Genomic DNA, 24,068 nt, shown 5'->3' with positions numbered 1-24,068 from the left:
ACATTCTCTACTATGCGCCTTCCTGCAACCTTTATCTCATTTAATCCTCATAACAACCTCATGAGGTAGGAGTTATTATTATCTCCATCCAAAAGGAAACTGAGGCTCAGACCAGTAACTCATCCAAGGTTACTGAGCTAGTAGATGGCAGTACCAGGGCCCTGAACCAGACTTTGGCGAGGAGTTGTGGTTGTTGATCTCAGGTTTGCAGCATGTGGGAGGAGGGGGGAGAGGACACTGGCCAGAGAGCTGAGAGCCCTGGGTCCTTCCCCTTCCCCCCGTGGTCTCTGTGTGTCCTCAGGTGAGTACTACCTGTCTAGGGCCTCGGTTTATCCCTCTGTGAAACTGAGAAGAGAGGTGGAGATGGGCTCGGTTTCTCAGCAACTCTCCAGCCGTCATTTTCCATGACTTGATTCCCCACCGTGAGTTCTGGGCCACAAACCAGTTGGCTCCTTTCCTCCCTCTCCCTGAGACAGAGAGCTGGCAAGAGGGGATGATCCGCCTCAATTCTCCCACCTCCTTTTCCCTCCTCCTTCTCCTGGGCTGGGACACACCTACTCCAACTTTCTCAGCAGCCTCTTCTGAGCGCGCGCCTTCCTGCTCCGCGTCTCTGCACCTCCCTCCTTCCTGAGCCTGTCAGCCTGGTGCTTGTGAAAGGGGCTCCATCCCAGCAGCCCACCCCGGGGCACCCTCCCCGACGTGAGGGGCACAGGTAAGAGCTGCTGGAGGATGGGAGGTTAGGGGGAGGAGGGGTGCAAAGCTAATCCATTCTGGTCCCTGAGCAAAGGCTCTTGGAAGGTGGGGACAAAACCAGGAGATGGCCGGGGCAGGCGCGGCAGGGGGAGGGCAGGACACCTGGGCCTTGGATCACCTAGGTACACGGAATGCAGCCAGAGATGGAGCCAGCCTGAGCCTGGGGGCTGGGGCTGGTGGCCCAGGAATGGCTAAGGCTAGAACTTTGATCTCCTGGAGGAGCAAGGTCATATTTGCATGTGTGGAAAGTTGGACTCCTTTTCTTAGAAGAATGAAATTCCCTGCTGGGGCTGTTTGGGGATGAACCTTCAAGGGGATGTGGAGACAATTTCCTCTGTGGTTTTAGGGGGAAGTGCTGGGGCCAGGAGACCAAGAGGGGCTGGCTTCTTGTGTGTGTCCATGGGGGCACAGGGTCCCTGTTACAGACAAAGCCACCTGGGGAGGCGGAGAAGGGGAGGGCAGAAGGGAGAGTCAGATAACCTAGCCAGCCCTTGTGCGACTCTTTAGAGGCACCCAGATTAGAACCTCAGCTCTCCTGACTGTCAGATGGGGGTGCTCACTGTCTCCAAAGGCTGTGAAAGATGGCGAGTCTGAGAGGCACCAGGGGCAGCACCAGGGGTCGGGGGGAGTGGGAGCAGGTCTTGGGGGAAGCAGGAATCTGATGCATATCTTTGGAGGCCAGAGAACTGGAGTGGAACACTGAACAGAGCCACCAGGCCAGAGTTCAGCCCTCCACTAGAGCGGGGGACTCAAGCGGGGGTTGGGGGTGCTATTTGCTCCAGTATGGAAGCAGAAAGCCGTGCTGAGGTTTGCTGAGGGCTCCGAAAGGCTGCCTCCGTCCCCAGCCACACAGCACTCAGGAGCACGACCTGGGCTCAGGAGAGAGCAGGGAGGTAGAAAAGCAGGTGCAAGACTCAGCATTTCCAATCCTTCCTCTCCTTTTACCTGGCCAGGTGAACAGTGCCCTCCACACAGAAACCCCTAACAGTTATATCACAGCTGATACTCAACTGGATGCTTCCTGCATGTGGGGACTGGGGTGAGTCTGTGTGGTCATTTGAAAATGTTGAGGTTTCAAAGCCAGCAGGGCGAAAAGAGAATTTCATTATTCACATCCTTGTAATTCACAGGCGATGTGGCCTGAAACAGTGCCCTACTGCTCTGGGCCTATCTCCCTACTTTTAAAATAAAGGTGGTTGGATTTTTAAGATCTGTTCTTAATCGGTTCACCCCAAAAAGCCTGCTGGTAGGCAAAGCAGGAATGACTGCGTTTTGCGGGTGAGGAAGCTTTGGGACTTGACATCCCTCGGCGCAGAAGGAAGGAAGCTCGGGTTCCCCCAAGGCTCTCCATGGAGCACAGATTACACTTTGGGCAGGAAGGGGCCGAGTACAGGAGTTGGCCAGCCTGGTGGAGTGAAACAGTGAGGCCCCCTCTGCCACAAGCTCCCAGGGCCTCAGTTTCCTCATCTGTAAAATGGGGGAGGAACTGGAGACAGTCAAGATCTCCCTAGACCTCTCCTCTGTTTCCACCACTCTCTGTGGTCTCCTTAAGGACTCAGGGAACCAGACCCAGCAAGACACTGACATTCTCCAGCACCTACGTGTCAGCTGTGCCTGTGCTCTCCAGGGAGGGGTTGCCAGGCCTTCTCTGCACCAGTCCTCTGTGAGCTGGGCCACTACACTCCTCCCTGGTGCCACTGATCTCACCTTGACCTGGCATTTCTCCTTCCCCAGGGCAGGCCATGGTGCCGGCGCTGCTGCCGGCCAGGTGGGACCAGGTAGGAGAGCATGCAGGGCAGGTGCTAAGCCTCAGAGAAAACCAGTGTGCGCTGGGGGCAGGATGGGGTTGGTACAGGGGACCTTCCTGTACCTGTGCCTGCTGGATGGGCCCTGACTTTTGGGTTCCTTCTGGAACCAGTGGGCAGAACGAGTGGGCAGAGCTTCTGGAAGCTTCCCGTGCTTCCTAGGTCTCAGCACAAGCTGAGCTAACTCAGAAACTCAGTTCTACTGTTTCTATTACTAATGGTACTAACGCCTACATTCATAATAGGGGTTTCCAGACAGGTTTACAAAGAAGAGTGTGGGTCTAAATCCTGGATATTATTAGTTGTATGACCTGAGCTTCAACCTCATTAAACCTCAGTTTGAAGAAGTGGGGCTATTAATATTCCTTTTCTCAGAGATTGAGGTGAAAATTAAACGAGACAATGCATGTAGTGCCCAGGGCCTTGTTTATGATGCTCACAGTCATCAATTAATTGGCTCCTCTCTGCTTCCCTGGAGTGGAGATGCACCTCTAAGTGTTCCTTCCTAAGATGTGCCACAGTCATAATGATGAATTCCTTGTGTATATTTCGTTTGACATGGTCTCTCCTACAAAGCGTTGCTCACTGCTCTGGCACCCATGTCTAGCATAGCTCCTGGATCATAAAAGAATCTCATCGCATATCTGATGAGAGAATGAATAAATCTTCACTTCTTATTCAGAAATGAGAACAGTCACTCAGAGGGACTAAGCATTAGCCCAACCCCATCACAGATCAGAGTGGAAGGGTCGCTGGAGATCATTGAATTAGACAAGTGGAGATACTGAGGCCTCACCAGAGGAGGCTGACAACTTGGCTGAGGTCACACAGCAAGTAAGTGGGGAAGGCATGGCCACGACCCAGATCTTTTCACTTTCCTCTCCCTCTCTCTGCCTTGCCCAGCTCAGGAGAGAGTTCTGTTTCCTATGTGGGTGGTCAGCCTTGGAGGCCAGTGAATCAGTTGTCCCTACGTCCCTTGGAGACAATTTGGGATCAACCTGTAAGATGCCTTTCAGGGGACAAGGGACATATACCTCATCAATCAGACCCCTCCCCCAGAACCCAAAGACACTCACACACACACCATTCCAGCACTATCACCGACAAGTCAGCAGATATCTGTAACTGTACAACTGGAAGGTCCTCAGGAGTTTCCCAAAGTTTCCCTTCAAGAATTATTGGTTCCATTTTACAGATGTGCCTAAAGTCAGTAGCCAGAGTGTGATGGTGTCCTGGGTCGATGCGGATACGCAGCACTGAGTATTGAGATTTAAACGTTGAAAGGGGCACTCTGACTTCCTGAGCCCCTCGATGTGCCTGTCAGTGGGTTAGACCATCTCACATAAACCTTCTCTTCTCCTCTGCACAACTGCCCTGCAGGTCAGCAATCATCATCCTGTATGGCTTCCTTTTGTGTTGCTACTGTTGTTTTCAGTGTGGAGATGAATAGAGACTCAGAAAAGCTAAGCCACTTCCTTTCAGTCACACAGCTTCTGTTTTCTCAACAGATCCTTAGTTCAATAGATACTTAGCGCCTGCAATGTGTCACCCCCCAAAGACTCCCAGTTGGTGCAGGCAGACCATAGCTGGATGGCTTAATACCTTGAGGAAGGTGGTAAAATAGAGGCAAACTCGGGCTGGCAGGGGGCCGAGGGGGGCCAGAGTTAGCCCAGTTATGGAGTCAGAGAAGGAAGGCTGCTCGGAGGAGCTGGGACTGAACATCAGTTTTGAAGACTGAATAAGGCTTAAATAAAGAAAGAAGAATGGGAAAGGCAATTCAGAACGAGAAAGCAGTGTACGCAAAAGCACAGGGTTAAAAGAAAACGGCATGTGTGCGCTGGAAATTATCAGCTGGGTGGGGACCAGTGGGAGACGTGCTCTAAAAGGCAGGATGGGGCCAGGTCACTGAAGACTATGTGTGCCAGGCCACGGAGCATGGCTTTTTAAATATATATACACTCACATATATAATTTATATATAATTTTTATTAATGGGAAATTATAGAAATGCCCCAAAGTAAGCAGAATAGTATTTTAAAAACCATCACCCAGCTTTAATAATTATGTTTCCTCCATACTCCACCAACTCCTCCCTCACCAGGTTATTCTGCAATAAATCCCAGATACATAATTGCATCTGAAAATATTTCCATGTATATCTTTAAAACGTAAGGGCTTCAGGAAATCCACAGGAGCATGATTTTTATCTTGTTAATACTGGCAGACCATGTTGAAGAGGTTAAAGTTAACGAGAGCCTTGGCTGGGCGTGTGGCTGTGGGGAGGAGCAGGAATTTAAGGAGAGGGTCAGAGCAGAAGGTGAAATTATCTTGTCTCCCCTTTGGCTAGTCACAGTGCCTGATAGTCCACCATCACCCTTGGATTGACAAATTACCTCCTAAAGCCCATCGCCTCCTGAAAGAGGTGATGCCTTAAGCATTTTCCAGTGTGGAGCCTGCAGAAGAAAGAAATGCCTCCCCTATCCCCTTCCTGAGTCCTTCTCTATTGCTGAGACCAGGAGAGCCCCTGCGATGAGGCCTTGAGTGGCAGGTAAACAGCAGCAGTCCATCCCCTGGCTGGGGACAGAGAGCCCACAACAGAGAACTCATCAGTTCCCAGTTCCCATTCAGCCACAGCGCCCACAGCAGTTGGCCTCAGTGCCAGCTGAGCAGGACTGTACCTGCCAGCTGTGGGGTAATGTCAGCACGTGCGTGCGCGTTGGCCCGAGTGTGCTCACGTGTCCCAGGTCAGAGCTGCCATCTGTCCCTGCAGCATCCCCTTCCCTCTGGGTTCTCCCAGCAAATGCAGGGCTAGATGGCACAAAATGCATCACTGAGACTCTTAGATGCATTGCTTGGGGAATCAATGGAGCTTGATACCAGTATGGTGCCATGGCTGGGCACACCTGCTCTGCAGCCAGGGCCCTCCAGTTCCGGTCCTGGCTTTGCCACTTTCTATCTCTGTAACCTTGAACAGCCACCTTGAAGGCTGTGGGGTGGATAACGCTGCCTACTTCACAGAGCTGCTGTGAGTTGATCCATGTAAAGCTCTCAGCATAGTAGTTAGCACATACTAGGAGCTCACAAACGTTAGCTACTATTACAGATGTTGGGGCTCCTGAAATCTTGGGAGTTAAGTCAGAGAATCACAGCATCTTGGAAAACTCTAATTCTAGAATCTGAAAGTGTGTAATTAGAAGAACCCTATTGGATCTCTCCGAAAACACTGTGTGAAGGATCTCTTGGAGAACTCTACAGTGTCTCTGACAGTCAGCCTGATTTTCCCCCTTCTTTTTGTAAACATTCAAAATGATGGTGTAACAATTGTTAAGTTATTGCTTGATGAATTTTTACAAGGTGAATGCAAACGGTGGCTAACCAGCAACCAGAGCAAAAAGCAGACATCACCAGCCTCCCAAGGGCCTTCCTGATGCCCCTTGTCAGTCACTGCCTTCTACCCCAAGCATAGCTATTGTCCAGCCCATCTGGCTGTTCTCAAATATCTCCTTGAGGCATTGTGTACCACTGTTAGGAGAACTCTAATTATTAGAGAGGTTCAGTGAGTTAATTTAGAAGTTGCTAAACTAGGCTTCACCTTTAAATTGTTTTGTTTTTACTGTCATATTTCAGTGGCAGCCTGGTTTATAGCTGAGCATCCCAAATGCCTAGGGCTGTTTTTAAAAATACAGCTTTCTCAGCCCCATCCTAAGTCTATGTATATCATTGGAATGTGCGGTCAGGGGGTAGGGCCAGGGAATCTGGATTTTTACAAGCTCCAAGGGAACTCCAGGTGAGGTCCAACTGGGTTTGGGAACCACTGGACTAGTGGTTCAGAGCTTGGTTTCAACTCAGATAGACCACTTCTTCCAATCCATGCTCCATACTTACTGGCCATTGACCTTGGACAAGGCACTTGGACTACCTGACCTTTCAGTTTTTCCATGTGGAAAATGGGGATGAAATGATAGTACCTACCTGTTTGAGCTGTTGAAGGACTCTGAGCCTTCCCCTGGGAAAGTGCTGGCTAACTGACAGGTGCTGTAATCAGCACCCCTACGACTGGGAAGAGCCCATCTGCGGTGTAGCCAAGGAAGTGTTGGATTTGGCATCCGAAGCCTTGTGTTTGAGTCTTGGCTGGGCCACTTGCTAGCTCTTGCTAGCCTTGGGCAAGTCTTTTGACCAATTCCCCCCACCCCTCGCCGGCTCAGAGCCTCAACTTCCCTATCGATAAAATGGAAATACTCGGCTCTATTCATAGGGTCTTTGAGGGAATCAAACAAGAAAATGGACCAGAAAACTGCTCTGAGGATAGCAAAACGCTGCATGAAGCAAGACCCAATGAATTGGAACTCAGCTGAACCTGGAAGCCAGTGGAAAGCGGGTTGCCATTGTCCTTATGATTCTGTGAAAGGCAGGCTGGGTTGGGGTGGGGAAAGGGAACTGCTGAGGCATCGGTTTTCCACAGCCCTGGTATGCCCTGGCACGGTGCCCAAGCTCTTGGTTTCTGAGAACTATCTCCTTCCTGGTTCCTGGGATAGGAAGAGTCCACGATTCCATGGCTATGAAATCCTGCATAATTTGCTGTAGTCAGAAGTCACCTGGAGTCCCCTTTTATTAATTTAAGTGTTTTTCCTTGTATTAAAAGTCTTCTTAAAAGTCCTTACTAGCATTTTTAGAGAACTTTTGAAGTATAATATGCATACAGAAAAATGCACAAATGCTAAGTGTACAGCTCAAGGAACTTTTCAGAAACTGACCAGGTCCCAGATGAAGAAACAGAACATTATCACCATTCCAGAAACCCTCTTTGTACACCTTCCAGTCACTAACCACCCCTCTTCCCCTGCACAAGGGTACCTTTATCCTAATCAAATCCATAGATGAGTTTTGCCTGCTTTAAAGCTTTATATAGTTGGAAGAGCACAGTGTATACTCTTTGGCACATGACTGTTTTCACCCCATATTATGTAAGTGGAATTCATCTGTATTGTCGCCTAGAGCAATACTTTCATTTTCTGGGCTGTATAGCATTCCACTGTATGACCAAACCACAATTTACTTCTCCATCTGATCTTGATGGACATTAAGGCTGTTTCCAATGTAGGGCTATTATAAATAGTGCTGCTCTGAACATTCTCGTGTAACTCTCAGTGAACATATATACACACTTCTGTAGTGTACATGCTGAGAGTAAAAATGCTGGGCCATGAGGTATGCGAATGTGGCTAGAACCCTTTGATTTTCAGTTCAGGTCTATTCAGTGCAAGAACATGATTCACGGGGCTGAGTCTCTATCTGGGAGATAGACAGATGTGACCACAAGAAGACACACAGTTGTCTCCAGGGTCTGAGATGCTGATAAGCAGACAGATTTGCAGAGTAAGAGACTTCCAGGTGAAAGTTAGGCACAGGAATCAGATTTGTTGCTTCCCCCTCCTGTCTGCTCCTCTATTTGATTTTAGAGATAACCTCGTGTCTGCTGTGACTGGGCGCCAGTGTTCCCCATCTGCAGGGTAAAACATGCCCTCCAAGTTCCACCACAGCCTCAGGAAACCTTAAGAATGACACTGTGATTTTTAACACACTGATATTTGAGAAGCATTCATCTAGCTTAAAAAAGTCATGAAGATTTCAGTCTTTCCCTAACTTCCCCTGCCCCCTCTCCACTGGGGCTTGGAGAAAGTCACATATGGGATATCAACTTTGAAACAGGCATGGCAGGACACAGGATTCTAAAGAAAAGTACCATGTTCAGCGATCCCAAATACCAGTCACATGCAAATCACCCTGGGAACTTGTTACACATCTATTCTTGAACCTCACCCCTAAGGATTTTGATTCAGTAGATCTGGGGTGGGGCTTGGAATATGTATTTTTAACCTCCACTTCTACTCCCTTAGGGAATTCCCAATGATGGGAACCCCTGGTTCAAGTCCATGGCCAGCCCTCTCCGGTGAGAACACAGCAGGCCCAGCAGCTCTGTTGCGCTCTGGGTGCCTCAGTGGTTGGGTGGAGCAGAGTCATCATGGGTAAAAGGAATCGGTGTGGACAGAGCCCAGGGGGCTTGAATGTGGAACTCCAGGGCTTAAGTTGGAGTCCAGGGCAGAGGCCCCTTTGCATCTCATTAGTATGCACCCTGATGCTCCCAATTCATCCCTAACCCCTCTCTTGCCTCTGGCCCTGCAGTCAGGTTCAGCCAGCTCAACTGCAGGACTGGGTGCCGCAGACAGCAGAGCTGCCTGTCTTGCCCCGCTGCTAGGAGGCAGCTCCTCACCTGCCGAGGCCTGCCCACCTGCCGGCTTTGTCCTAAGCTGTTCTGCTCAGAGGGGATTGGACTTGGAAGGACAGACAGAGCTGTGCTGCTGGGCTGGGCTCGGCTAGAGGGAATGTGATTGAACTGGAGATGAAGCCTTTGCTGAGAATCTGTGTTTGCTGGTGTGAGTTGACCCATGGTTATATGATCCCTGGTGTTGGGGAGGGACCATAAACCCTCCCCATTCCAAGTGCTCTCTCCAGGCACCGCCCCCTCCCTTCCCCACCCAGCTGGCATGGAGAGGCAGGCCAGGGAACTGTTAGACACATAAGTGATCTGAGTTTTAATCCTGCCTTGGCTGCAAACTAGCTGTGTGAACTTGAAGCTGAGGTAACCTCTCTGAGTCTCATTTATCCCATGTGCAATTGAGGATAATTACAGGGTTGCTGTAAGCCAGCTTAAAAGTGATAATGCATGCCAAGTGCTCATGACAGGCCCGGCACACAGCAAACGTTCCGTGAACGTCAGCTGTGACAGTGCCTGTCTCTGTAAACGTTCTGTATTCTCCAAACCTCGCCTTCTTCATAGCATCATTTGACAAGTGCTCAGTGGAGGGTTCCTCAGGAAGGCAGGAGAGCAGGGACTAGTCCCAATTCCCAGATGGGCAAGTGGAGGCCCCGTGAAATGAGGGGGTTTTCTCAGGGTCCCTGCCTTGGTCCCTTCCTGGGCTGTCTATCACTGAGGCCCCTTGGTACCAAAGGCGTGGGGGCTCCGGTCCCTGAATCACTTCATCACAGCCGCTAGTGCGTGAGGGCTCACCTGTGAGGTACTGCGACCCTCATTTGAGGCCCTTCATCTTAAATGACCCTCACTGCAACTTGAAGATTACTTTCCCCAGTTTATATATGAAGGGACTAAGGGGCGGTCAGGTTCAGTGACTGGCTGGAGGCCAGACAGCCAGCAGCGGGCCGGGCAGGACTTGCCCGCAGGCCGCCTTACTCCAGAGCCTGAGCAGGTGGTGGTGGGATGTCCGTGACATCCTCAGCCACCCTCTTCCATCCACCTCACATCCAACCCTCTGGCCCCTCCAACTCTGAATGAGATCACACATATGACCTCTCTGCATCCACTGTGGGGAAAAGGGGGACAGGAACAGAAATGATTCTTATTCTTTGAATGCTGCTTAGGCTGTTGTGTGAGTTTTGCTGCAAATCTTTGCAAGGGGAGAGGGAATGTCACGGAGGCCCACAGGGTGTGTATGTGTGTGTAATGGTGCCTCTGTAAGGGGCTCCCGGGGTGTGGGTGGGGATCCATACACACACAGAGACTAGTTCCTAGATTCCACATGTATTTCTGAACACCTACTGTAAAAGTAATAACATTACTATCATTATTACAGCAGTGATAGTAATATGAGTAACAGTAACAGTAAGAACATTGGCTACTTTCTCTATGCTAAATGCTCTGCATGCATGAGCTCATTAAATCATCCAATGAGGTTACCGTTGCCAGCCCCATTTCACAAATGGGGAAACAGAGGCTCTGATAAAGGAAAAGGGTCCCCAGGTGAAAGCAGAGGCAAGATTGGGGGCAAGACTGACCCCAAAGCCTGGCTGCTTCTGTGGCACTGCCCTGAGTAGAAGGACCTTGGCTCTGTGGGGTCCTGAGGGGCCCCAGGCTGGGAGAGGGGCTGGGTGGAGGGGAGCAACTTGGCTAGTGCAAACTGCTTAGGACAAGGGGCCCGGGTTCTGGTTCCAGGTGTGCCACCAACATGCAAGGTGACTTAGTACATAGCACTATGTGACTTCTCTTCTGGTACACAGTTTTCCCATCTTTACAAAATGGAGATTAAACTCCTAGCAGTTTTCAAACTGTGCCTTAGGGAGGCCTGGGAATTTCACAGAGATGCCTCAGAAGGTGAAGGCAGCAACGAATGGGGACGGGGCCCAGGGCAGCAGCTGTGTTTCAATCTGTTCTACATAATGGTAACGATAGTTTTTACATTTTTTTTTTTTAATGGGAGTACTAGGAATTGAACCCAGGCCCTCGTCCATGCTAAGCATGCACTCTACCACTGAGCAATACCCACCATCCTCCCATAATGATAGTTTTAAAATAAGGACAGCTGGCACTAATTTAGTGGTTGCTGGTGCCATGCACTGTGTTAGCTGTTTAATACGAACCGTCTAGTCGAAACTTCAGAACAGCTATCTGAGGTGGGTTCAGTTAGTATTTCTCTTTCAAAGATGAGGGAAAACAAAGGCTTAGAGGTTCAGTTAGTTATCCAAGGTCACCCCTGTTAGAACTTGATATTTGTATGTCTGGACACTCCTCCATAGCTCCTGGAAAGGCAAAGGATTTCACTGGATCAAAGAGTTGCAAGGAACACAGAAGAGGAAGGACCCCACCAGACGAGGCCCTTGCAGCAGGGACATTCTGGCCTCTGCAATCTGTTCTATCCACTGAAAGAAGCTTCCCAGTCCTCCGGGGGAGTCTAACTCCTGACTTCAGGATACAACCTCCAGCCTCCCAGAGAGATACCCCAAATCCAGGCCTGCAGGATAGCCCTCTCCTATACAGGGGGCTTCCTGGTCCCTGCCTGGCCAGAGGCTGCCACTACCAGGAGGAAAGAATCCAGGGTTCCCACTGGCCTTCCTGATGGGTCCCGGGGCAAAAACACAGAACTCAGAGGAAGTGCTCTTTTCCTCCTGCTTTGTCTCCGGAGCTTCCAATTGATAAATAGGTTCAATGCCCTGCTGAGCTGGAGCTGGTTTTTATCTTACAAACCCTTCTGACCAGGGAGCCCTGGAATAAGTAGGGCAGGATCGGCCCTCCCTCTAAGCCCTCTGATCCTGGGGCGCCCTCTGGTTTAGGGAATTTTCAGCCCCAAATGCAACCCAATCATGGACCTAGATAGGCAACTCCAAGAGGAAGAGATCTCTTGCTCTCTCTGGAGCTCAGTGAGTGTCAGGGTCTCCAAACTCAAATGCCTACAGCCGGGGGTGGGGGACAGAGTGGGTGGCTCAGGAGTGAAGCAAACCTAATGTGTGGACAGGAGGACATCCTGGAGTGTATTTTCTTCACAGTTTGGGAAGAAACGTGGGTACAAAATGTGCGTCTCTTCTACTATGAAACTACCTTGGAGATAAACAAGCAGGAAGAGCCTTAGTGTCTGGTAGAGCTTGGGAGGGGGGACTGGGGTGCTCAGGCCCTGTCTAAGGGGACACCCACCACTCGGCTCCAGCCCACAGTGCTATGGGAGAACACAGACAGTGCCCTCCACTTTTTAAAAGAGAAGCTGGAATTTAGATTTTGGGGTGAAGCTCCCCAATGTTTATATGTTAATAATTAATTAAGTTGAAAACCATCAAGCAACAAAACAATGCATTATGGGCCCACAAAACTAAAGGCAGCTGGACAGCCTATAAACTACCAGTTGGCCACATGGGATGGTCATAAAGGGTTCTAAGATTTTATGTCCAACAGCAGGTCCCTCTCTCCTTCTACTCTTCTATAAGAACCATCAAGTAAATCCTATGATATGTTTCACCTCACTACAAGGCTTTTCTTTGGCCTGAATTGCCCTGGGCCACCTCCCTGACCTTGCTGGAACCTCTCTCTCCTTGCTAGCCTATCTGCATGACCTCTTTGCTCCTGCCCCAGGGCCTTTGCGCTGCCTGTTTCTTCTGCCTGGAACACTTTGTCAAAGATGGCTTTGTGGCCCTCTCTTTGCTCAAATGTCACCTTGTCATGTAGGATTTCCCTGATGGTCCTGTCAAAAACAGCACCCCCTCCATCACTCTCTAGCCTTGCCTGGCATGATACTCCTTCATATCACTTTTCATCACCTGATAATAGTATGCATTTTTAAATTTAATATCTCTCTCTCTGCCACTAGAATCTAATCCCTGCAAGAGCAGGGACCTCATCTGTCTTGTTCTCAGTTCTAGAATGCCCTCACAGGGTAGGCCCTCAATCAATAAGTATTGAATGAATGAATAAATGAATGAATGAACGACTTTGGCAGAGGAGGGCCAATAACAAAACACCTTCTCATCATCCCCCACTCCATCCCTTTTCTTCCTTAAAGCCCAAGTGCCCAGAAGCCCTTTGTTTCCTTCAACTATCTATCTCCCCACAGTCACATTATGACTTTCAAAGGCCCTAGTCACTTTAGTTTTTGTGAGCCCCTTCCTCCATGAAAAAATATATTAGAAATTATATTTAATGACAACATTGGTATAAAGATGAATATATTGGCTAGTGGCTCCAACACTGGACAGCTCAGTCATAGAACATTCCCACTGATGTAGGAAGTTCTGTTGGAGAGTGCTGCCCCAAGGAACTGGCTCCAGCCACTCCAGCCCTCTCTGAGTCTCTCTTCTTGGAATACCAATTCCTGTTCTGAACTACCACCTACCAGATGCGTGAACTGGGGCAGAACTGTCCAATTATCTGAGTCTCAGTTTCTCATTTACAAAATGAAAGTGATGATGGTAAGTGTCACAGTAAGGAGGGGATTGACAGAACAACTACTTACTGAGTGTAAGCTGTGCTGGGTATTTGCCATGCATTGACTCATGCAGCCTTCTCAACAGCTCTGTGAAACAGGTGCTACTCTCGTTTCCCTTTTTCTGGGAACAGAGAGGTTAAATAACTGCCCAAGTTCACACAGCTGGTGAGCAGTAGAGCTTGAAATTTGAAAGCAGGTCTATCTGACTCCAGAGACCACTTTCTTACTATTAATTCTACCCAAAACTGTACCACCTCCCCAAAGACCAAGTGGGAAAATGCAGGCAGATATGTTTTGAAAAACTTGTAGATTACCATATAGATTATAAGGCAGTATAATTTTTGTCATTCATCATCATCATCATCATCATCATCATCATCATCATCATCATCATCAGAATACTGATAAAGAAGGAAACCCCAAGTCCCAGCTCCCTTTCACCCATGCAGTAGGCAAGGAATTCCTTTTCAGTCATTTCTCTTCCCCCTAATTCCCGGCTTGGGCAGGCCTGGCTTTTACCGACAGCTCTCCCGGACAGCCTCTCCATTCCGGCTGCCATTCACCAAGCCATTATTGGTCCTAATAAGGTGTTCCTCCCTGTGCTTTCACCCTTCATATTACCTGCCTTTCCTCCAGCCCTGAGAAGTAGGTAGGAGTAGCTATTATTATCTCCATTTTACAGACAGGTAAATTGAGGCTCAGAAGAAGTTCTATGGCCTTCCCAAGGTCACACAACTCATCTAGCATTCAAGCTACTGATCCTTTTCCTGCTCGTATCCAGTTCTTTGACTTGTTTTTGTTCACGAGAACCCAGCAGTGCCCACCTACAGACTAGCACATGACTCAAGTGTTCATCCAAGATTCTTGAAGCACATCAAGCCTCCCTCCCAATTCCTGAATTCCAGTTGACTTAAACCAACAGAGCGGGCGTTCAAGCCCAGTCCACACTGGAGTGGGAGTCTTAAGTAGGAAGAGCCCTCTTTTGATCTGATGTTAGATTACTCCTCCCAATGTGTAGTTCTGTTCTGGTCCTATCTCTTCTCCAAAACGTTCAGTGGCTCCCTACGACTAAGCGGAAAAAATATTTCAGTAGCTAAGGACTTCCTGATGAGCAGGTACCTGGAATGTCAACATTCTTTCACTTATGGTTTTAATCTGGCTCAAAGGCACAATCCCTCCTAATTTCCCCTCCCTGCCTTCATCCTTCCCCTCCTCCCGGCTTTTAGCATAAGCAGAACATATTAAGGATTTTTTCTTGAGAGCCACAGGAGCCAGCCCTAACACTGGACGCCTGAGGCAAAGGCAGGGAATGGGGTGGGAGGTCAACGAATAAATGCTGACAGCACCCAAATCCATGTAACTTCATGTTCAGATTTTTTAGGAGGAGGGTGAATGTTTTCCAACTCAGAGGAATGAATCCAGTGACTCTTTCTTTCATGAAAAGCTCTCCAAACTTTAAAAAATATCTTCTCTCATTGTTTCTCCCCAAAGCCTAGGAAACCCAGAGCACCCAGCTTCGGGAAATCCAGCTCTCTGCTATCAGTTCAGACGTTCCCCTCCTGGGTGGCCTTGGGTTTGCCTTACCCTAGAAATGGGAGTCAAGGGGCAGATGTGTTTCTTAAGTATTCTGTGTAGTTAATGTCTGTGACATGCATAAGAAAAGGCCAGGAGGGAGAAAGTCATTGCTGATCTGTGCCTGGGTGATGGCGAGGAATTTCATCGTCAGAAATAAAGCCTCGCATTTGGAACAAATCTGGTAGGAGCTTCTTTAGTGTAAGTTTGATTTGGCTTTGAAGTCCTCCAAGTACATCTGCTTCCCTGAGGAAGGGACAGAATTACTCAGAGTCACAGACTCCTAGAACTAAAGTGCCTGAGTCACTGCACACGGACCATTACGGATGCGGGTCACAGAGCATGAGAATCACAGCACATGCAACCACACGTCTTAGAACGTGCAGGCAGGACACAGAACGTTGGGCTAGCAGAGGCCCTGCTTGTTAGACCTGGAGGGCTTCAATCAGGTCAGCTAGTTCCGTTTTTCAAATCTGGGAGCACTGCTCCTCTCAGTCATGCTCACAGATATTTTTCAATGACTTGGATAAAGTCATGGATGTTACAATCACCAAGTTTCTGAATGTTAGAATTAAGATTCTGAGAAACATGGGTGAAATGAATCATGGTCTCATCCAAGTCCTACATCATTTAGTTGCAGAAGATCGGCTGGCACAAGAACAGATTGGGAATGACAATACATCTGAGAGTTCTCATTACCCACAAACTCAGTAGTCAATAGCAGACCTGGCTGCTCAAAGTAAGAGTGCTTAGCATTATTTTTTGAACATTGGGTCACATACCATATTCTGCATTTATGTACTTAATTAATTTCATTCTCAAGATAGTATTATGATGGCAGGAAACTGAGAATCAGAGAAGGTAAGCCACTTGCCCAAAGTCACACAGTCAGAAGCTGTGTGCTGTGAACCGCCTTCTGCTACCTTCTCCATCCGTGAGATGGGGTTGGGAGTTATAAAGGGACAGAGTTTGAGTCACACGTAGATCCTAAAAGGGCGCAACCAGGGACCCCACACCTGCACTTGCTCTCACCTGTGCACACGAGCCCCACTGCCACCAACTTATTTACTCATATTCATCCTGTCCAGCAGGCGCACACATTTAGTGTACCCACACAGTTATTCAAAGTTGCCTCTTAAGTGTGTGTGTATGTGCACTCTTGCAAATGTGCACATTCACCCACATGCAGATTTCCCTCTGCGTCAGGGGAGCAAAGAGCGTGAGGCCCCACCCCAGGCAAGTGCCTGCTCGCGGCTTCCCAGCAGATCCCATGGCTGGGCCAGCAAGCTGAGACTCGACCAGAGACTGGCAGCTTCCTGCTCCACCGGAGTTCAGGCTAGGTCTTCTCCAGAGGGTGCAGTGGACCCCACCCTCACCCCCAACCTCAGGCTTTGATTCTGCCTTGGCTTTGCAATGAACAATGAACAGTATTTATTGAGTGTTTTTCTATGTGCCGGGCACTGTGCTAAGCATATTAATGTACATGATCTTATTTCATCTTCATAAAACCCCAGGAAAGCAGTACTCTTAATAGCCCTATCTTACAGATGAAGAAACTGAGGTTAAGAGAGGTTAACTTCCCCAAGGTTGTGCCGTTAGCAAGTGGTGGAGTTGCGGTTGAACCCAAACAGTTGGATTTACAAGTGAGCCCAGTTTCTCTTCCTGGCAGCATGCTTGGCTCTGGTTCCCACCCTGTGACTTTGGGCAAGTCCTTTTCTTTCGTAGGGACTTTATTTTCCAGCTTCAAGAAGGAAGGAATGATCACTAAAGGTTCTCTTAGTTTCTACCCAGTCATTGATTTTCCTAAGTCCAGATCCTTCCATCTTTCAACTAGTATTTTTTGAGCTTGGATATGTGCCAGACACTGATGCAGGCACTGGGAATTCATGCATGAATAAGATACACAAAGCTCCTGTCTTCATGGAGCCCAGCATCTAGTGCAGGAAACAATAAACAAATAAACAAGAATATATTGAGAGGTGACACGCACCTTGGAGAAAACGAGGTGCAGTGAAAAAGAAGTGTGTTAGGAAGGAGGCGACATCAAACTAGGGGTTAAGAGGTGACATATGAGCTGAGAACTGGATAACAAGATGGAGCCAGAGGTGGGAGAATCTTAAGTGGAAGGAAACAGCAAGTGCAAAGGCCCTGAGGCAGATCCCAGCTGGTATGTTTAACAGAGGAGAAAGAAGGCCCGTGTGGCTGCAGCTTGGTGGACAATGGCGAGAGTGCTGGGAGGTATCACTGGAGAAGCAGGCAGGGCCCAGATGGTGTGGCTTATCTTACTCCATGGTAAGGAGTTTAGATTTTCATCTAAATGCTATGGGAAACCACTTGAAAATTTTAAGCAAGGAAGTGATAAGAACTGATTTATATTTTCACAGGTGTTTCAAAATAGTGGTTCGAGGTGCTGTGGGCTGGGAGCATAGCCCGGGGAGCCCAATGTGCCCCTACACCCTGCAAGCCTGTTCACTGGCCTGGGCGTGGTGCCAGAAACAACCTCAGAAACAGGCCCTTCCCCCAGTAAACCACTCGCCAGGTCTGTGAGTCCCACAGCTTGAACACAGCCATGGGCACCAACCCCTCACGCAAGTGTGCAGTCTCTCTGCATTTTATCCCCCTCTAGAGAGACCTCACCCCTACTCCCATTCCCTGCCGCTCATCTTAACACTCGGGCTCTGAAAAGCGCCCCTGTAGCTGCTGAGCGGAGTGTCTTGTTGGAACCTGCCCTCCACCAGTGCTGACCTGGTGAACAGGAAGCCTTCCACAGAGCAGGGCAGGCAGAGCTGGGAGGCTGCATGCACCCTGGGCTCGCTGGGCCACAGAGTGAGTGGACCTGGGACCGGGGTAAGCACTCATGTTCCCCCTCGGGCTTCAGCTTCAAAAGCAATGCCATCCTGGGGGCAGGAATGGGGTTCAACTGTCTCCTGCTTGTGGAGGACTTTCAGGGGTGGGGTGAGCAAGGCTTTTGCCTGTGGCCACGTCCCTTGTGGGCTGCAGTGGTAAGCAAAGGATGAGAATGAGGAGACAGGAAGGTAGGGAATAGGCAACATCTGTTTCTGTCGCTGGTTTTAGGACCCTAAGTGTAGAATCTGCCTCCATCCTGCCCCCTCTCTTTTGAGGTGCTGGGCATGGCGTGTCACCAACAGGATCTCAAATGAGAGACGGTGGCAGAAAGGCTGAAAGGCTGGAGCATGTTCAAATTCTTCTCTGTCACAGGCTCTCAGATCCCAAGTTAGGGTGACTTGGCCATCTGCCTCCATCCTCCTCGACATGTTAGGATGCAACTGGCAATGTCTTAAAGAACCTGAATTTGGTTCTCTCAGGACTCTGGAAAGACAAGGATCTAAGCCTCTTCCTTTCCCCCTTGCCCTGAAAGTTTAACTCTTCTTTGCCTTTGAAGAGCAAGACAACTGGAAAAACAAGTCTTGCCTGTTTCCCCCAGGAATGCTCCGCACATCTGGCTGACAGCCATGAACTCCATAGAGTCAAGACTCCCACGGGCAGGCCGGGCACCAGCGTGATGTGCCCAACCTCACACTTGGCTTCTGGAAGACCCGGTCTGGCATCCAAACTCTGCCCACCCTCCCCATCCCCATCCTTGGCCCTTAGGAGTTTCACATTTTGACCTAGGCTGCAGTTTGGGGACGGAACATGCAGGAACATCAAGGGAAAGAATGGAGACCACCGCAAGTCTTAGAGGGGTGGAGCATTCACTCACAGTTAGCTCAGCAATTGCCAGGGGCTGGTTCTTACCTGGCCACCCACCACGTGACTTGGGGCAAGACCCTTCCCTCGCCTGGGGCTCTATTTCCCAATCTTTCCATGAGGAGCCAAGTTTGAGCTCCATCATCTCTCAGGTCCATTTCAGCTCTGACATTCCAGGAATAGAGTGGTTTTCCGTGTTCAGGGCTACCAGATGTATCAGAATCAGGCCCCATCCAAAGGTACTTGTGGTGGGACATGCATAGTAAGCCTGGGATTGGGGAAGCAGCCTCAGCCTGTGATGTAAGGCGCTCCAGGTCTAATTCTTGCTTTCTTTCTATCTAGCTGTAAGGCTCTGGGCAGGTCCCTTCCCCTTATGAAACTTAGATTCCTAGTAATAATAGCTCATATTATGTTAAGATTTACTATGTGCCAGGCACTCTGCTAGGTCATTTACCTTTGTTATTTCACTTATTTTTCACAACAATCCAATGAGGTAGATAATATCCTTATCCCTGTTCTACAGAAGAGGAAATTGAGGCTCACAGAGGTGAAATAATCTGCCCAGAAAGTAACCTAGCTAGTAAGTGATGGATCCAGGGCTGATGGCCGGGCATCCTGATGCCAGGCCTGTGATTTTGGTCCCTTTGCTTTTCTGCAGCTTTTGCTTGTGCAGATGCAGCTCAGCTTGACTGGAGCTCAGCACTGGTGGAGGGGTCTCATAGGAAGTACCTAGAGCCAGACTGGGTACCTGGTTGGACTGATTTCACCATCCCTGTGGAGCCACTTGAAGGTTCTGGGAAACAGAGTAAAGTGGTCAGGACTGTGTTGTATCTGCCAGATGCCCTGGAGAAAGCACTTAAGTTTAGTCTGTTATTCTTTAAACACAGGGTTTCTCAACCTCGGCACCATTGACATTTGGGGCCGAATCATTCTTTGCTGCGGGGGGCTGTCCTGTGCACTGTAGGATGTTTAACAGCAGCCCTGGCTTCTATCCGTTAAATGCCAGTAGCATCTCCTGCATAAGCTGGGGTACCCAAAAATATCTTCAGATATTGCCAAATGCCATCTGAGGGGCAAAACCACCCCTGCTTAGAACCACAGCAGTAGGACCCATTTCTTTCCTAATCTCCCCTCTTCTCTTCTTCGCCCAGGGCTTCGGGAGTTTTTCCATCATGATTATTGCCTTGCTGGGTTTTGCCATTTTCTTGCTCCATTGTACAAGTTGTGAGAAACCTCTAGAAGGACTCATCTCCTCCTCAGCCTGGCGCTTCACACACTCCCTTTATAATGCGACCATCTATGAAAACTCAGCTCCCAAGACCTATGTGGAGAGCTCTGAGAAAATGGGCATCTACCTCGCAGACCCCCAGTGGGCAGTGAGGTACCGGATCATCTCTGGAGATGTAGCCAACGTGTTTAAAACAGAGGAGTATGTGGTGGGCAACTTCTGCTTTCTGAGAATAAGGACAAAGAGCAGCAACACGGCCCTTCTGAACAGGGAGGTGCGAGACAGCTACACCCTCATCGTCCAAGCCATAGAAAAGACCTTGGAATTAGAGGCTTTGACCCGTGTGGTGGTCCACATCCTGGACCAGAATGACCTGAAGCCCCTCTTCTCCCCACCTTCATACCGAGTCACCATCTCTGAGGACATGCCCCTCAAGAGTCCCATCTGTAAGGTCAGAGCCACGGATGCTGACCTGGGCCAGAACGCCGAGTTCTATTACACTTTTAACACAAGGTCGGAGATGTTTGCCATCCATCCCACCAGTGGCGTGGTCACCTTGGCTGGGAAGCTCAACGTCACCTGGCGAGGGAAGTATGAGCTCCAGGTACTGGCTGTGGACCGCATGAGGAAGATCTCAGAGGGCAATGGGTTTGGCAACTTGGCTGCACTTGTCATCCATGTGGAGCCTGCCCTCAGGAAGCCTCCAGCCATCACCTCAGTGGTCTTAGCTACACCAGGGAGCAGTGAGGATACCACCTATGCCACTGTAGTGGTAGATGCAAAGAGCTCAGGTGTTGACATGGACTCACTGGAAATTGTCGGTGGTGACCCTGCAAAGAACTTCAAAGCCATCAAGTCTTATGCCCGGAGCAGCGAGTTCAGTTTGGTTTCTGTCAAAGCCATCAACTGGATGGAACACCCTCATGGGTTCAACCTCAGCCTGCAGGCCAGGAGTAGGAACACACCTTCTTTTTATTCCCAGATCAGGGGCTTTCATCTACCCCCTTCCAAACTGGCTTCTCTCAAATTTGAGAAGGCCATTTATAAAGTGCAGCTCAGTGAGTTTTCCCCTCCCGGCAGCCGGGTGGTGATGGTGAAAGTAACCCAAGCCTTCCCCAACCTGAAGTATGTTCTAAAGCCATCCTCAGAGACTGCAGGGTTTAAACTGAATGCCCGCACAGGGCTGATCACCACCACAAAGTTCATGGATTTCCATGACCGATCCCACTACCAGCTACACATCAGAACCTCACCTGGCCTGGCCTCCACCACTGTGGTCATTGACGTCATGGACTGTAACAACCATGCCCCCATGTTCAACAAGTCTTCCTATGACGGCACTTTTGATGAGAATATCCCTCCAGGCACCAGTGTTTTGACTGTTACTGCCACAGACAAGGATCATGGAGAGAATGGATATGTCACTTACTCCATCAGTCGCCCAAACACTGTGCCCTTTTCTATCGACCCTTACCTGGGGATCATCGCCACCTCCAAACCCATGGACTATGAGCTCATGAATAGAATTTACACCTTCCGGGTACGTGCATCAGATTGGGGATCCCCATTTCGCCAGGAAAAAGAAGTGTCTGTTTCTCTTAGACTCAAGAACCTGAATGACAATAAGCCTATGTTTGAGGAAGTCAATTGCACTGGGTCTATCCACGAAAACTGGCCAGTAGGAAGATCAGTAATGACTGTATCAGCTATAGATGTGGATGAGCTTCAGAACCTAAAATACGAGTTTGTGTCAGGCAATGAACTAGAGTATTTTGATTTAAATCACTTCTCCGGAGTGATATCCCTTAAACGCTCTTTTAGGAACCGTACTACTGATCAACCCATCAATTTTTCCCTGAAAATTACAGCCTCAGATGGGAAGAACTATGCCTCACCCACAACTTTGAATGTTACTGTAGTGAAGGACCCTCGTTTTGAGGTCCCTGTAACGTGTGATAAAACAGAGGTATTGACACATTTCACAAAGACCATTCTGCACTCTGTTGGGCTTCAGAACCAGGAGTACAATGATGAGGATTTCACTTCCTTAAGTGCATATCAGATCAATCATAATACCCCACAGTTTGAGGACCACTTCCCACAGTCCATTGACATCCTTGAAAGTGTTCCTCTCAACACTCTCCTGGCCCGCCTCGCAGCCACTGATCCTGACACTGGCTTTAATGGCAAACTGGTCTATGTGATTGCAGAGGGAAATGAAGAGGGCTGCTTCGACATTGAGCTGGAGACAGGATTGCTCACGATAGCTGCCCCCTTGGATTATGAAGCCACCAGTTTCTACATCCTCAATGTAACTGTGTATGACCTGGGCACTCCCCAGAAGTCCTCCTGGAAGCTACTGACAGTGAATGTGAAAGACTGGAATGACAATGCACCCAGATTTCCTCCTGGTGGGTACCAGGTAACCATCTCGGAGGACACAGAAGTTGGAACCACAATTGCAGAGCTGAAAGCAAAAGATGCTGACTCAGAGGACAATGGGAGGGTTCGCTACACCCTGCTAAGCCCCACGGAGAAGTTCTCCCTCCATCCCCTCACTGGGGAACTGGTTGTCACAGGTCATCTGGACCGGGAATCAGAACCTCACTATATACTCAAAGTAGAGGCCAGGGATCAGCCTAGGAAGGGGCACCAGCTCTTCTCTGTCACTGACCTGATAGTCACATTGGAAGATGCCAATGACAACTCTCCCCAGTGCATTACAGAACTCCGCAGGCTGAAGGTCCCAGAGGATCTGCCCCCAGGGACTATCTTAACATTTCTGGATGCCTCTGATCCTGACCTGGGTGCTGCGGGAGAAGTACGATATGTCCTGTTGGATGATGCCCGTGGGACCTTCCATGTGAACCTGATGACTGGGGCACTCAGTCTGGAGAAAGAGCTGGACTTTGAGAGGAGGGCTGGTTATAATCTGAGTTTGTGGGCCAGTGACAGTGGGAGGCCCCTGGCCCGCAGGACCCTGTGTCACGTGGAGGTGATTGTCCTAGATGTGAATGAGAATCTCCACCCTCCCCGCTTCACCTCCTTTGTGCAACAGGGCCAAGTGCAGGAGAACAGCCCCTCCGGAACCCCTGTGATGGTAGTGGCTGCTCACGATGATGACAGTGGCTTGGACGGGGAGCTCCAGTACTTCTTGCGGGCTGGCACCAGCTTTGCAGCCTTTAGCATCAACCAAGACACAGGTACTGGTATTGGGATAGGACTGGGAGTACCAGGTGCTAAGAGGGGATGGGCATAAGGGAAATCAGGGGTCCTGAAAGAAGTCAGGCTATAGGCTAAAAAGAAGAGCAATAAATAGGGATACTCCTTCCTGTCCCTTTCATTTTAGTTTATATTTATCATTTTATATATATATACACACATATATATATACACACACACATATATATGTGCATATGTGTGTATGTATATCCATTTAAGTTGAATCAACCATCTCACACACATGTATATACACACACACATACACATAAACATATACTACATATATATGCTTATAAAAGTAACGCATTGTGGTTATAAAATTTTAATATATAATTTAAAAATGAATGTTTCTTTGTGTCACTTCTCCCCAGATATAATTTCTATTAATAATATGGTCCATAATCTTCTAAGTTTTTCCTCTTTATATCTGATATATTGTCACTTTTCATTTTATTATTATGAAAACATAATACAATCGGCACTAATTCTGAAATTTACTCTTGTCACATAATGTGACACCAGGATATCTTATGTGTCAAGACACATATATTTATTTCATTCTTTTCTAATGGTTGCATTTATTCATATACTTTTACTCATATGCATAAGTCGCTATAGGAAAAACTCTTAAAAATGCAGTTCTTAGGTCAAAGGATAATGCATATTTTCAGGGTTAATAGATATTTCCAAATTGTCCCCCTAAAAGGTGGCACCTTAGTTCCTTTAAGCTCCATAGAAAATATGTGTAATTCAGCAAATACTTACTGAGCACCCTCTACTTGTGAGGTCATGAGACAGACACCTTGGGGGAGGGGAGATCCCAGTGAATAAACATAGGTCATTCTCCTTGAGGAGTTTACACTCTGATGGATGATTTATCTCCAGGGTTAAGGGCAAGGTGTTGTGGCAGAAAGATTAGATTATTCTGAGAGTCAATTCTAGACCCAGCTCTTGCGATTACTTGCTACATGATCTTGGTCAAGTCATGCTCTTCTTTTGGGCCTCAGTCTCCCCTTT

General features: G+C 48.7%; 1 protein-coding gene across 1 annotated transcript in view; it reads left to right on the top strand.

Annotated features, from left to right (window-relative positions):
- Positions 1 to 552: 552 nt before the first annotated feature.
- Positions 553 to 24,068, top strand: part of FAT2 (FAT atypical cadherin 2) — a 70,641-nt gene continuing 47,125 nt past the window's right edge. Inside the window, exons 1-2 of the mRNA XM_032477149.1 lie at positions 553 to 712; positions 19,753 to 23,032. Of these exons, the coding sequence (XP_032333040.1) occupies positions 19,774 to 23,032 (3,259 nt within the window). The 5' untranslated portion in view covers positions 553 to 712; positions 19,753 to 19,773. The remainder of the gene's footprint in view (positions 713 to 19,752; positions 23,033 to 24,068) is intronic.

The sequence above is a fragment of the Camelus ferus genome, chromosome 3 (genome assembly GCF_009834535.1).
Source record: "Camelus ferus isolate YT-003-E chromosome 3, BCGSAC_Cfer_1.0, whole genome shotgun sequence".
NCBI lineage: Eukaryota > Metazoa > Chordata > Mammalia > Artiodactyla > Camelidae > Camelus > Camelus ferus.
This window is presented reverse-complemented; position numbering and strand designations above follow the sequence as displayed.